This window comes from Diospyros lotus, chromosome 15 (assembly GCF_014633365.1).
Source record: "Diospyros lotus cultivar Yz01 chromosome 15, ASM1463336v1, whole genome shotgun sequence".
NCBI lineage: Eukaryota > Viridiplantae > Streptophyta > Magnoliopsida > Ericales > Ebenaceae > Diospyros > Diospyros lotus.
The window spans coordinates 11,127,799-11,140,777 of NC_068352.1; the positions used below are offsets into that span (position 1 = coordinate 11,127,799).

The 12,979-nt window shown below is 43.1% G+C and overlaps 2 protein-coding genes across 3 annotated transcripts; both read left to right on the plus strand.

Annotated features, from left to right (window-relative positions):
• Positions 1-224: 224 nt before the first annotated feature.
• On the plus strand, positions 225-4,852 carry LOC127792433 (probable WRKY transcription factor 2). Of its 2 annotated transcripts, none has more exons than XM_052322920.1 (6): positions 225-615; positions 1,705-2,249; positions 2,612-2,800; positions 2,973-3,829; positions 3,912-4,070; positions 4,179-4,852. In XM_052322920.1, exons 2-6 carry the CDS (start codon positions 1,794-1,796, stop codon positions 4,756-4,758), a joined length of 2,241 nt encoding a protein of 746 aa, XP_052178880.1. In that variant the 5' UTR covers positions 225-615; positions 1,705-1,793; the 3' UTR covers positions 4,759-4,852. The 2 variants fall into 2 exon arrangements, with proteins under 2 accessions (XP_052178880.1, XP_052178881.1); XM_052322921.1 differs by having other exon boundaries at positions 614-758.
• Positions 4,853-10,515: 5,663 nt separating this feature from the next.
• LOC127791572 (uncharacterized) lies at positions 10,516-11,460 on the plus strand. Its single transcript, XM_052321554.1, has 2 exons — positions 10,516-10,777; positions 10,880-11,460. The coding sequence occupies exons 1-2, from the start codon at positions 10,516-10,518 to the stop codon at positions 11,458-11,460; spliced, it is 843 nt and encodes a 280-aa protein (XP_052177514.1).
• The last annotated feature ends 1,519 nt before the right edge of the window (positions 11,461-12,979 follow it).

Genomic DNA, 12,979 nt, shown 5'->3' on the forward strand with positions numbered 1-12,979 from the left:
AATTCATTCACTCCATCACCATTGCTAAAAACAAAATTGGGCTCCTGCAAAGTCAAATGTTGAGTAACAGGTGGTGTCATTGCATTGACCAGTCAAAGCGGGCCTAGAATTTTTTATTGGCCCAGCAGAAAAAGCCCGGCCCATAAAAGATAAATTCTTTCAAGTATTTGTCACATAAAGAAGCAAATTATTTAATGAAAATCGCAGCATAGAGTGCCAAATGTGGGTTTTACTTTAACCTCTCTCTCTCTCTCTCTCTCTCTCTCTGGATTCCATTCCATGCATTTCTGGTCCACCATAACACAGAAAACAAGCCCCACTTTTTCTCCTTTTTGATTTTCTTTCTTGCTTTCTTACTTTCTTTCTTTATTTGTAAAATTTTCCAACATCAAAATCATATTTATCAGAGAGAGGGGAAATTGACGGGAAGGTGGGATTGCTTCTCATTGATCTTTAGTGAAAGAGAGAAAGAGAGAAAGAGAGAAAGAAAGAAGCAGCAGAATTTATCAGAGAGGTCAGAAAAGGGTCTTCTCCAAATCCAATCCACGCCATCTTCTTTCTTCTTCTTCTTCTCTGCTTTGACTAGCCCTCTTTTTATATATATGTTGTTTCCAGGTACTTACCCCGTAATCATTCTTTAATCATTGATTCACCCTTGGATTGGGTTTTTCTTGCTTCCCCATTTCGCTCCTTTTGTTTCTATTATTTTGGGAATTCCTTGCCTCGATCGTATCTATGGCTTATCTGTCCAATTTTAGGTATTTCCCCTTTATGATTGGTGATGGTCCATCTACGGAAAGTGTTTTATTTTGCTCTTGATTTTCGTTCTTAAGGGCTTCTTGTTAAATTTTCCTAGAGAAGCAACAAATTAGATCTCGATGAGCTCTTTCAATACAGGGTTTATCCTATATTGATAGGTTGTTGTTGTTGTTGTTGTTACCCTAGATCCTTTCTCAGATTTTGTCGATTATCTAGCTTAAATTTTGTGGTGTTTATGTAATCATTCTGCGAATGATTTTGTGAGTATAATGGATGTTCCTCCTAGTATTCGTTGAATTTCTGTATCTGGAATTTAGGCCCTTTGAAATGGTTCTCGGCAGTTTCGGATTATTGATTGGTTTCTTTCTTAGTTAATTGCACTTTTATTGTGGGAAGGTTGCAGTTGTGGCCTCTAGGAACTTGTTGATATGATCAACCACTTCTTTAATGACTTGATAGAGGAAATATCGGATTTCCGCTGGAGGAGGAAAATTTTGATGATAAATAAGCTTTCTTTTGAAAACTTCATAATGCAAATTGCCTAATGTTTGTTTTTGCGGTTGCCCTTGAAGTCTTGGAATTTTTGTTTGTGTCAGAGGCAAAACAATCTTCAAGTTCGAAGTATTCTTATATTTGGCAAAGTTTATTTGAAATGTATTGTATGATTTTATAGTGTCGAGAAAAAACAAAAGGACTTAAATGTTTTGCTGTCCAAGTCTGTTCTTTTTGTGCGTGCGCGCATATGGACAATGCCTGTCAAGCTAAATGAAGGCATTGTGTGTTTTTTTTTTTTTTTTGAATTTCTTCAATTTGGTCTGCTAATGACATGATTGCAACTTTTGCTAATTAAATTTTTATTTTCTATGTTTATTTGATTCATGTGCTATCCTAGAGTTATTGGTCTCAATACTAATGCTACCATCCTTTGCATATGATGTAAATCAGATATTCTCCTATAGCTAGTGCCAAATTGATTCTGTAGTTGAACTGGCTTTGAACTGAACACAACAAAGGAGGCTCAGAATTTTAGCATCATGGGAGGGTTTGATGATCATGTTGCTATTATTGGTGATTGGGTGCCTCCCAGTCCAAGCCCAAGAGCCCTTTTCTCTTTATTTGGTGATGAAATCAGCTCAAGGTCAATTTCAGAACCTCCTAATGAAATTAAAAATGGGGCTCTGTATTCAAAGGCTCAAGAGCAGATCATGTCTGGAAGTAGTGATGAAAAGCACAGGGAACTAGCTTCTGTGGGTGGCGACCAATCAACCGACTCAAATGCCGCTTTGGATCAGAAAATGAACTCACGTGGAGGCCTTCTAGAAAGGATGGCTGCTAGAGCTGGGTTTAATGCTCCAAGACTGAATACAGAAAGCATTAGACATGCTGATCTTTCACCAAACCCAGATGTCCGTTCTCCTTACCTGACAATTCCACCTGGGTTGAGCCCAACAACCCTGCTGGAATCTCCAGTTTTCCTCTCTAATTCACTGGTAAGCTAAACATTTTGCCATTTTTTCTGGTTAATACTTGTCTTTGCTTTTGAGAGGAAATGAATAGCCTCTGCCAGGTTTATGAGCCCATTGTTAGGTACCTGCTATCCATTTTATTAGGAGAAGCTTCAGTGTGTTATAAGAAGGTCTCATCCATGTAATTGTTGAGTTAATTTATGTATTGGCTAATATTTTTGTCTTCTCTAAATGTTTAATTTTGCCCTAACTTATTGTTTTTTTTGAATGCCTTATTACTGCTTATGCTTACCTCTGGTGAAGTTTTCATCAGTCCAGATGGGCTATTAAGATATTCTGTAACACATGCCTCTTGTTTTCTTATTTCCCCACATGTTCAATTGCAGGTTCAGCCATCTCCGACAACGGGGAAGTTCCCGTTTGCCCCAAGCGGGGACAGCAAAAACCCTACCTTGTCTACGGAGGCCACTGACAAAACCAAGCATAATTTTTTTGATAGTGTCAACTCCTCATCCTTTGCTTTCAAACCTGTTGCAGAATCGGGTCCCTCTCTTTTTCTTGGTTCTGCAAACAAAGTAATTATGCTCTGGAAATTCTGTTCTACATTTTGTACACATTTGATACTTTAAATTTCTTGCTTTTGATCAGGGGTAGAGAGGAAGGTGGCATGAAATTAGTTGACTGGAAAGGCAAAAAGGAAGATATCCATTTTCTGTTCTTAAGTATTATTTGTCTCCTTGCTTGCAGATAACTCCAAATTTTGTTCGGCAAAGCTTTCCCAGCATTGAGGTTTCTGTTCAGACAGAAAATTCTAACCATGGCATTGGACCTGCTAAAGTGCTATCCCAGAGCAGACAGAAACTCGACCCTCAGGACTTCTCTAGATCATGCGGTGAAAAGGATGCAGTTGGCAAATCCTTGATGTCAGAAGCAAGGGAAGCTGATACTGTTGGTGCTAGTGCAGCACAGTCACCTCCATCAGATGAGCAGCAAGATGAGGACGGAGATCAAAGAGCCGGTGGGGAATCCATGGCTGGTGGTGGTCCATCAGAGGATGGCTACAATTGGAGAAAGTATGGACAAAAACAAGTAAAAGGCAGTGAGTATCCACGAAGTTATTACAAATGCACGCATCCAAATTGTCCTGTCAAGAAGAAAGTGGAACGATCTCATGAGGGGCACATCACAGAAATCATATACAAGGGGGCTCACAATCACGCCAAACCTCCCCCTAATAGAAGATCAGCTATTGGATCCTCAAATCTACTGGCTGACATGCAACTTGATGCTGCTGATCAAACAGGGGTGCAGATTGGTGCTGATGGTGATCCAATGTGGTCAAGCATGCAAAAGGGTACTGCTCCTGGAGCCCCTGACTGGAGGACCGACAATCTTGAGGTGACATCATCAGCATCTGTGGGAGCTGAGTATGGGAATGCATCAAACTCATTGCATGGCCAGAATGGCTCACAATTTGAAATTGGTGACATGGTGGGTGGCTCTTCTACCTTTTCCAATGATGAAGACGAAGATGATCGTGCCACACATGGGAGTGTATCATTAGGTTATGATGGAGAAGGAGATGAATCTGAGTCGAAAAGAAGGTTACTGCCTTTCTTTGTTCTGTTCCAAAATGATTGTAATAAAATTATGGTAACCAACTAAATACATGCCATTTCATTACAGGAAAATGGAAGCATATGCAACCGAAATGAGTGGAGCCACGAGGGCCATTAGAGAACCTAGAGTTGTCGTGCAAACAACCAGTGAGGTGGATATCCTTGATGATGGCTATCGGTGGAGAAAGTATGGGCAGAAAGTTGTGAAAGGAAATCCAAATCCAAGGTCGCCTCAATCTTCATTATTGTTCCTCACGACACACACAAAGATCAGAAATTCACTTGTCATTGAAGAAAATGGAAACAATTTGTTGCTATTTTGATTTTGATGCAGGAGTTACTATAAGTGCACTCATGCTGGCTGCACGGTAAGGAAGCACGTGGAGAGGGCATCTCATGACCTCAAGTCGGTGATCACTACATACGAGGGGAAGCACAACCACGATGTTCCTGCTGCTCGTAACAGCAGTCATGTTAACTCTGGCGTCCCTAACACTGGACCTGGGCAAAATGCCTGCGCTAATGCTTCAGCAGCTGCTGGACCGCCCCATCTTCACAGGCCCCAGCCGGCTCAAGTACACAATGGCATGGTTAGGTTTGACAGGCCGCTGCCTCTAAGTTCTTTCGGCCTCCCAGGAAGGCAGCAGCTGGGACCTCCCCAAGGCTTCAGTTTTGGCATGAACCAGCATGCGCTTGCCGGTTTGGCGATGGCTGGTGTTGGGCCACCTAACCAAGGTAAGCTGCCTGTTCTTCCAGTTCATCATCCATACTTGGGACAGCAAAACCCAGTGAATGAAATGGGTTTCATGTTGCCCAAAGGAGAGCCTGAGGCGGAGCCTCCCTTAAGCCTTCCCAATGGATCATCTGTTTACCATCAAATTATTAGTAGGTTACCTCTTGGACCTCAGATGTAAATTTTTCTCTCTGTTTCTCATCCATATAGAAAAGAAAGCAGAAGAATTTTAACTTTTACATGCCTAAATAAATGGGTATTTTTCTTGTGATGAATTTGGCGGTTAATTCTTTGTTTGTGTATATTGCCTTTGCTTACCATATGGTGATGCCCATCTCTGGGCATGTTTGGTATTGATGTGCTGTTTTGTGCTTTACAACTGTGTTGGGTTGTTCTTTTTGGTGCCATTTTTTTAATAATTGGGCGTTGTCATGCTTATTAGTTTTAAAAGTAAATAATAAACGTGAGTTTGTGCGTTTCATCGTAACTGCTTCGTTTCTATAAAAGGCAGGGAAGAAGAGACCGGGCTGTCTTCATAACATGACGATGCTTACGCTCGGCAACCCCATTTGCTCAGGAGTATGGGGGCAAGAGCGCTGAGGAATATTTCTTGTTTTTGCTTTTTAGCAACTTAATTTATTTATAGTTTAAAAACGAAGTTGTGTCAAAATTTGCTCTCTAAAACTTGAAAAAAGAAAAAAACTGTACCGCTTTAATATATTATGAGACGTCCAATCCAAAATTACTTTCAAATGCATCTCAAATTCCGGTAGGCCTATTATCAAAATTAACAATTGTTCCGTTGTTGTCCGACTATAACAATGAAATTAAAGTGTATGGGAGACAATTTTAGGATAGCACACGGGTGACCTTATTGAATGATAGATGACTTTTTCGAGCGATGGATAACTCTTTTGAATAATGGATGACCTTCTCGCAATGAATGACCTGTTGGGAAAGAAAATCAATTAGAGACATAGGTGAGTGTCTTCGTGCAAACCCTTAGATGTCTAAGTCAATTTCTTAAAAATATGGAGTACATTGAGCATAAGAAGAAAGTGTGAGTTTCAGAGTTGGCGTACCTGAATTGGGGGGGGGGGGGAGGGTGGGAAGGGTAGGACCCCACCTATTTAAAGTGATGGAGGAGGTTGATAGGTTGCGTGTGACCTAGTATTCTCGGTGGGCATCTTGATTGGGTTATATAGGGTTTGCAGCTTCCCAGAAAGGTCTTTCGAGTGTTTGGAGAGAGGCTGTTAGGGTTAGGTGGAGTGTTGTCAAAGGAGGTGAGTGACCTACGGACCCCCTGGAAAGGTCTCTTGGTGATGCCACATGAGAGGCTCCCGGGAGGGAAAGGGGCACTTGGGTATCTTAGAGTGGTGCATGGCTTGCCGTGGTTGCATGCGGAGGCGGGGGCATGGCCACAAGTGGGGAGAAGGGGCCATGCCATGGCTACATGCAGGGGTGGCCCTGTTTTGTGGCTGCCTCTCGGCCAACACCCTCAAGTGACCTTTACTTGGGGACATGGCTGTGGTCTTGCGCGCAAGGGTTGTTGCTTCGTGGCGTGCGGATGATACGGGGAGAGCGAGTGGCCTTTACCCGAGCATACCCTCGAGTGACCCTTATTTGGGGGTGCTCAAGCTTTCAGCCCCTATGCAGCCTCTGCATATGGTCGTGCGTGCGATGGTCGTACATATGTGGCGCAGACAATTCTCGACCACTCAATGACCACACACTTGGGAGAGTGGTGTAATCTCGAGTGATACTCTCTCGAGGGTACGTTTGTGGCTCTTGTCTGAGTATAGCCCCAAGTAACCCTCATTTTGGGGTGGTTGAGTGGCCCTTCTTTGGTTCCTTGTGGCTTGGCCCATAGTGGTCCACTTTGGCCCACTTCAATTGATTTTCTGTATGAATTTGTTTAATAAATTTATTTTGTCAAGCATAATAGATTCTATCATAATTCCAATATATGACGGTTTTGTTGATCGCATTGACATATTTTCTGATATATATATATATATATATGATATAATATTTGGGCCTTTTAAGTCTAGTTTCCGTTGGACAATCATGTGTGATACACATGGGCTTTGCTTGATGCACATTTTCTTTGTACTTATAGGATAGGGTCCCCATTGATAGGTCAGTGAGTTGAGACATGCCATCGGCTTGGAACAGTATTCTCCTAGACCACATGCCAATTCCTTCATGCTGTGTTTGGATGGAGTGGGATTTAAATAATGCCATTTTAAATATATTATTTAAAATAACATTTATAAATGTTGTTTAAAATATTTTTATTTTTCTGGTCCAAATATAAATTTGGACTCACATTCGAATGTCAAACAATTATGTAATCAAATAATGATTTCTTTTGCATTATTGTCAAGATCCTAGGGTTTAAATCTAGATTTTCTTGGTGACAATCAGTAAGAAGAGAGAAAATAGAGAACTTTAGGGAGAATTGAGAGAATAACATAGGGAGGTAGAGAATCGATAGAGAGAAATTGAGAGAAATTTCCAATATTTGCTTGATAATATCAGACTGGCATAGCTTAATATATATAGGTAGCTATCTAGCAATTTTTTTTTTTTTACAACTATTTCCACTATTGAAAAATACATTCCATTACTCCCCTACTTCTCCATTGTAAGATTTGCACAATTATGTCACTACACACCCAAAAGGGAGGATAAATTGGGTGATTTAAAAATAGGTGGAGTTTTACAAACCTTTTAAGTGAAAATGGGTTCTTGGTGCAATGAAACAACTAGTATAAATTAAGATTTACAAAATTGTAAAATAGAAAGTAATGAAAGAAGACAAACACAAGAATTTATAGTGGTTCGACAAAATCTGCTTACATCCACTCCTCCAACTCATCATTGGAGATTTTGCAAATTCACTAAAAATCTCTTACTTAAATTGTAACGCTCGCTTTTCCAAATACACAACGACGTAAAATATAAGCTAACATCACCATGGGCGTTATGGAAACCCTTGCCAACGGAAGCATTGGATCGAACCTGAAAGCTTATTTAAAGCTAAATAAAGGGGTTTCACTAGATTTCCTTTATATGTATAGGAAATGCGTATAACTTCCAATAAACCCAAAAGATGCAACTCATTACTTGTAGTTACAACTGCAACACATGCCCAACCTAGTGAATAAACCCTTATCATGAGCAACTTCCCCATACAACACTTAAAGTGCATTAATTAAGATATTACCCACACACGCACATCGAAACCACAACCCTTAGTACAACTATAGGACACTCACACACTTATTACAAGCTCGAGCATCCTAGCTGCTATTACAATACATCATTCAGATTACATAGGTACATAATGAAATAAAAATCCAGAGCTAGCCAATCACCACCTCTTTGCCCTTACTCACACTGGAACCTGTATCACTTGGTACATCTCATATATCTGGAATGGTGAATGTTCTAGGGGTATAAAACACCCGAGTTAGATAATGACATTTAAGTGAGTGATATAAGAAAGGAAACAGTACATGTAGGTGCAATATATAGATATGCCATGAAATCTTCCGAACGGTAGCCATGCTAGGGTGCTTCCATGAACTTCTTGGTCCCCTTACACGAGCACGAGATAGACATGCTAGAACCTAGCCATGGTTGACTCACTCGGCCCTCTTACACAAGCACGAGATAGTCTCCTATGATAACAGATGCCGGGGTGTTGCTATGTCTGAACCTCTCGGCCCTCTTACACAAGCATGAGATAACCCTATTACACGGGCCCACGTGGTTAGCCCTCTTACACGGGTTCCCGTGGTAGTTCACATATAACAAACCACCAACAAGCCACAGTCATCAAACAACATGATGTAAGACAAAGCAGATGGAATATGAATAAGCCAAGGGAAAAATGATAGGTATGCCACAACCTAGTCCCGTTGCACGGACACGATTTCCCATGATGACCCATCAACAAACCACAACCACAAACTTCGTGATGGGTGCAAAAATAGGAAATATATGCTTGAAACAAAAGAAACATGAGACGTAAGCCACAACATATCCACAAATGAAACCAAGAATGATCAAGAGGAAACATGCACAAGAACTACTCACCTTGACTATTTACCCAATGAAGCACTGTTTACAACAAACGAGAATGGTTTTTTGATTGATTGGCACGAACTTCAAGAAAGACTCATAAACTCTGGCGAGGCCCGTTCTCCCTCGATTCTCTATTGATTTTCTTCATTCTTTTTGTAGAATTCTCCTCTTTTTCTCAAGAACAAGACCTTCCCTATTCGTTTCCCTCAATTCGACAGAGAGTCTCCTCAAAATGTTTGGAATAGTTTGTGTTACGGGTATTTCTCGCTCCACTCTTTGCGGGCTGGATTTAACGTGGTGACTTGGCCCAAATGCCCAAGGCCCAGTAAATCGAACTGAACTCATTAAAGCGAGCTCAGATAACGCTGAAGCTCAGGGTCAAATGTCAGGACCAAGCGAGCTCCCGGTAGCACCTCTAACTTGTGAGTATATTCAAATAAGCCCCCAGCTATACTTTGGGCAAGTTCCCAGCGACCTTCATAGCTCGTCGGCTTAGCCCGTCAGCTCGCATCATAGAAGGGGCGCATGTCGCGACATAACGGCAAGCCAAGGGCCGCCCTGGCTGGACCCCTTGGGCCTATTCTCTTGGCCCATTTTGCCGGCCCATGCCAGTCCCATCCTGGCCTTCTAGCAACAACATCATTACAGCCACACCTGGATTTTCGGACATTCACATTAATGGAAGATCCCATCCTCATTAATGAGGGTCTCTTCGACACCTCATCGCGGTAGGGACGCCCCCGCCGGCTACTCCATCCCATTGCCTGTACACGTATGGAGCAGGAAAATAAGCTTCGGCTGATATATATATATATATATATCAACCAGCGCTCTTGAGGGCCATGGTATGTACTCTTTACCACCAACTCACAAACACCTGATATACTTGCTTACTTGCTCGCTAACTTGAGCTTCGGAGTATCTTGCAGGGACGAGCCGTCGGCTCAGCAAACTGAACCGAATACTTCATTATTTCTCTCTCGGATCTACCATACAGGTGCGGGTTAACAAATCTCGGTCAACCAATTTCGAACGTCGACATTTTAGCGCTAGAAAGAGGGCCCGCTCTGGTAAAACATCAATGTCAAAAACTAGAAACACGAGAGGTTCCGGAGCAACAACCAACCGACCTGCAAATCATGCCAACCGTGTGCCGGAGATTCTGAAAACTGGGGGAGTTGTGGCGTCCATCTCCATGCCTCTTTCGGCTGAAGCTATCCATGGAGTGCCTTCGCGGTGCCCCTATCTGCCCGTGACTCCTACCACCGATGTAGAAGTAACGCAGATATGGCAGCAACGATAGGAAACATTGGAGAATACTGTCATGTAGCTCGCTAATGCAGTAAAGGTACTAGCCCAAACACAAGCCCAGACGGTGAAGGCGTAGGCGGATGCCTCTCGACCTCCGGGCGGAAGACGCCCTCTAAAAGAAAGAAGGGACACGCAGTGAGCTGGCTCGATCCGCTCCTCCAACCTACACTCTTGAAGGGCGGAAGAGCGACGATGCTATGATGGGGAGCCTGGGGTGCACCTCACCAAACAAAGAACCGGTGCAAGCCTTTATAGAAATCGCCACAAAAATGTCCATGGAGGGAATCGCCGACTTGGGAATCCGCAGCATGAGGATTCATTGGTGGGGATCAACAGTAGCCATGGCACCCACCGCAGCTCCCCTAAGTGTGAGAATAGGAGGCGGCCTCCCCCGTGAGATCGCCATCACTCAGGACTAGTTTCCGCATGGGAAGAGCAACTCCCCATTGGGCGGTCGGTGAATCAGGACCCCATAGTGGGGGAACTACTACTAAGAATCCAGTAGCTGGAGGTTAGACATGGGGCACACGATCAGATGGAAAGCCGTGAAGAAAGGACCCCATTCTCCAGGGAAATAGAGCTGGAGCCCATCCCCTGCAGATTTAAGGTCCCTAGCATCCCTCAGTATAATGGGGACAACGACCCCTTCGACTACCTGGATGCTTTCAATGTCCAGATGGACCTACAAACCTCCAGCTCATTGGCCAAATGCCGAGCTTTCCCTGGGACCCTGAGAGATATCCCCCGGGCGTGTCTAAGGAGACTTCACCCTCGCAGCATTTGTAGTTGGGAGGAATGTTAGAAGAAATTCATAGATCAGTACAGGTCGCTCCGAAGGCAGCTCGCCCCAACATTCCACCTCGCTATAGTATTCCAACGGTCTGACGAATCTTTGAAAGATTACATAGAAAGGTTCAGGCATGAAGTGAATAATGTCAAGAGCCCCTTCGACGAAAGTATCTTGACTACGATCTCCGCCGGGCTTCGAAAGGATGGGAAACTCTACGAAAGTATTTATAAGTCCCCGATGAGGGACCTCGACGAATTCTATGAGCGAGCTACGAAGGAGGTCTGGTGGGAAGAGGCATTCGGCCTGAAAAAGCCGAGTGACCAGAAGAAGGGGTTGGAACACACCAGCCAGAGCAAGAAGAGAGTTGAGGAGGACTCTCGCAAGGAAGGTCGAGGACGAAGCCCCAACGACCAGACGGCCAAAAAGGAGAGGTTCGGGCAGGGAGGTGAACGACCAACACGCCAGGGTTGGTATGAAAACTACAGTGTCTTATTTGATTCCCAAGACAGGATCTTCGCCACAGAACACAACAAGGAGGATTTCGGAAGGCCTAACTGCCTAAAGACTCCTGACAAGTACAAAACCAAGAGCAAATTCTGTGCCTATCACAACAAAGTGAGGCACGCCACCTTTGAGTGCTGGGCGCTAAGAGATGCAATCGAAGAGCTGATCAGGAGGTCGGTTGCATGACTATGTAATGCGTCCTAGGGACTAACAACCCAAACAGCCGGCTCAACAAAGCCCTCACCGAGCTCACGAGCAGGACCAGACGCCTATGGTGAGAACTATCTTCACTATCCATGGTGGGACCCATATCGTAGGGACTTCTAATAAGTCGCATGAGCGATATGTTCGGGAAGCCGACCCCCTTCTGCTTGTAGGGGATGGCAGCCAAGAAGGACCTTCCAAGAAAGCCAAGATAGCTTCGAAAGACGTCTCTATTACTAAAGATGATTTTAAAGGTGTGCATTGGTCGCACAACGATGCCCTCGTGATCTGAGCTCGGATTAGCAATATGGAAGTATAGACGGTGATGGTCGACACAGGTAGCTCAGTGAATGTCATGTACAAGGGATGTTTCGACCATATGGGATTAAGTCCGGACAAGTTGATATCCTCTCCCGATGCGGTAATACCAAAAGGGCGTATAAGGCTCCCATTAACAGTTGGGGAATCAGACCTCCAGGCCACAGCAATGGCAGACTTCCTCATCATTGACGGTCATTCCACTTATAATGTCGTCATGGGTAGGCCTGCCATGAACAACCTGGACCTAGTTGTCTCACCCAAGGCCCTGGCTGTCAAATTCCCGACCCCGAAGGGGACCGGTTGTGTAAAGGGCGAGCTATAATACCCCATATTTTTGTGAAGATGCCACGTATTTTAAATGAGTTTAAAATATCAAAAAATATGTTTGAAATGACAACAAGTGACCAAATCAGTCACAGGGAGTGCCCTAGAGCTTAGATACCTGAGGATAAAGGTATATTTTTGACGAGTGTCTCAAGGTGAGATTTATGACGCTGAAAGAAATTAAATTAGAGACGGTTTTTCGATTAAGTTAGGTTGTAGCCTGAAAAGACTGAATGATGGTAAGGGCTTCCCAGAAATCATACATATCGAGAAATTTTGAATTATAAATTTTGAGATTTTAAGTATCTCGATAAATTTGATGTTTGAGGGTGTAAATATAATTAGAGAATTATCCAAATGAAATAAGGATAAAATTAAGAGCTTATGTGGTAAAATATTAAAGTTGAGGACTTGAAATAAGGGCTAAAATGTTATTTGAGAGAAGTTGGGGGAATTAGCTTGGATTTCAAAAGTTAAATTCATTATAGCTTTGGATTTCAAAATCCATTCAATTATATCTTTGAGACTTTGGAGTCCATGGCTTAGATTGTGACAAGTAGCATAATGTGATTGGTTGAAGAAATCTATAAATAGGCACCATGGGTTGTTCTCAAATCATTCCAAGCAAGTTTGAGAGTTGAGGCACTCTAAGAGGAGGAGCTTTCTCTAGAGAGAGAGGAGGAAGTTCGGCAAGAAGGCGGGAAGAAATCGAAGGAAAAGCTGGGGAAGAGCGAGCCTCATTGGAGTTACGAGCTTTCGTCGGAGTTTGCCAAAATCAGTCAGAAAAAAAGTGAGGTAAGTCCTTTTTTTTATAATCCTATAGAGGGGGAAGAGAGGGTCGCGTAGGTTTAAACGG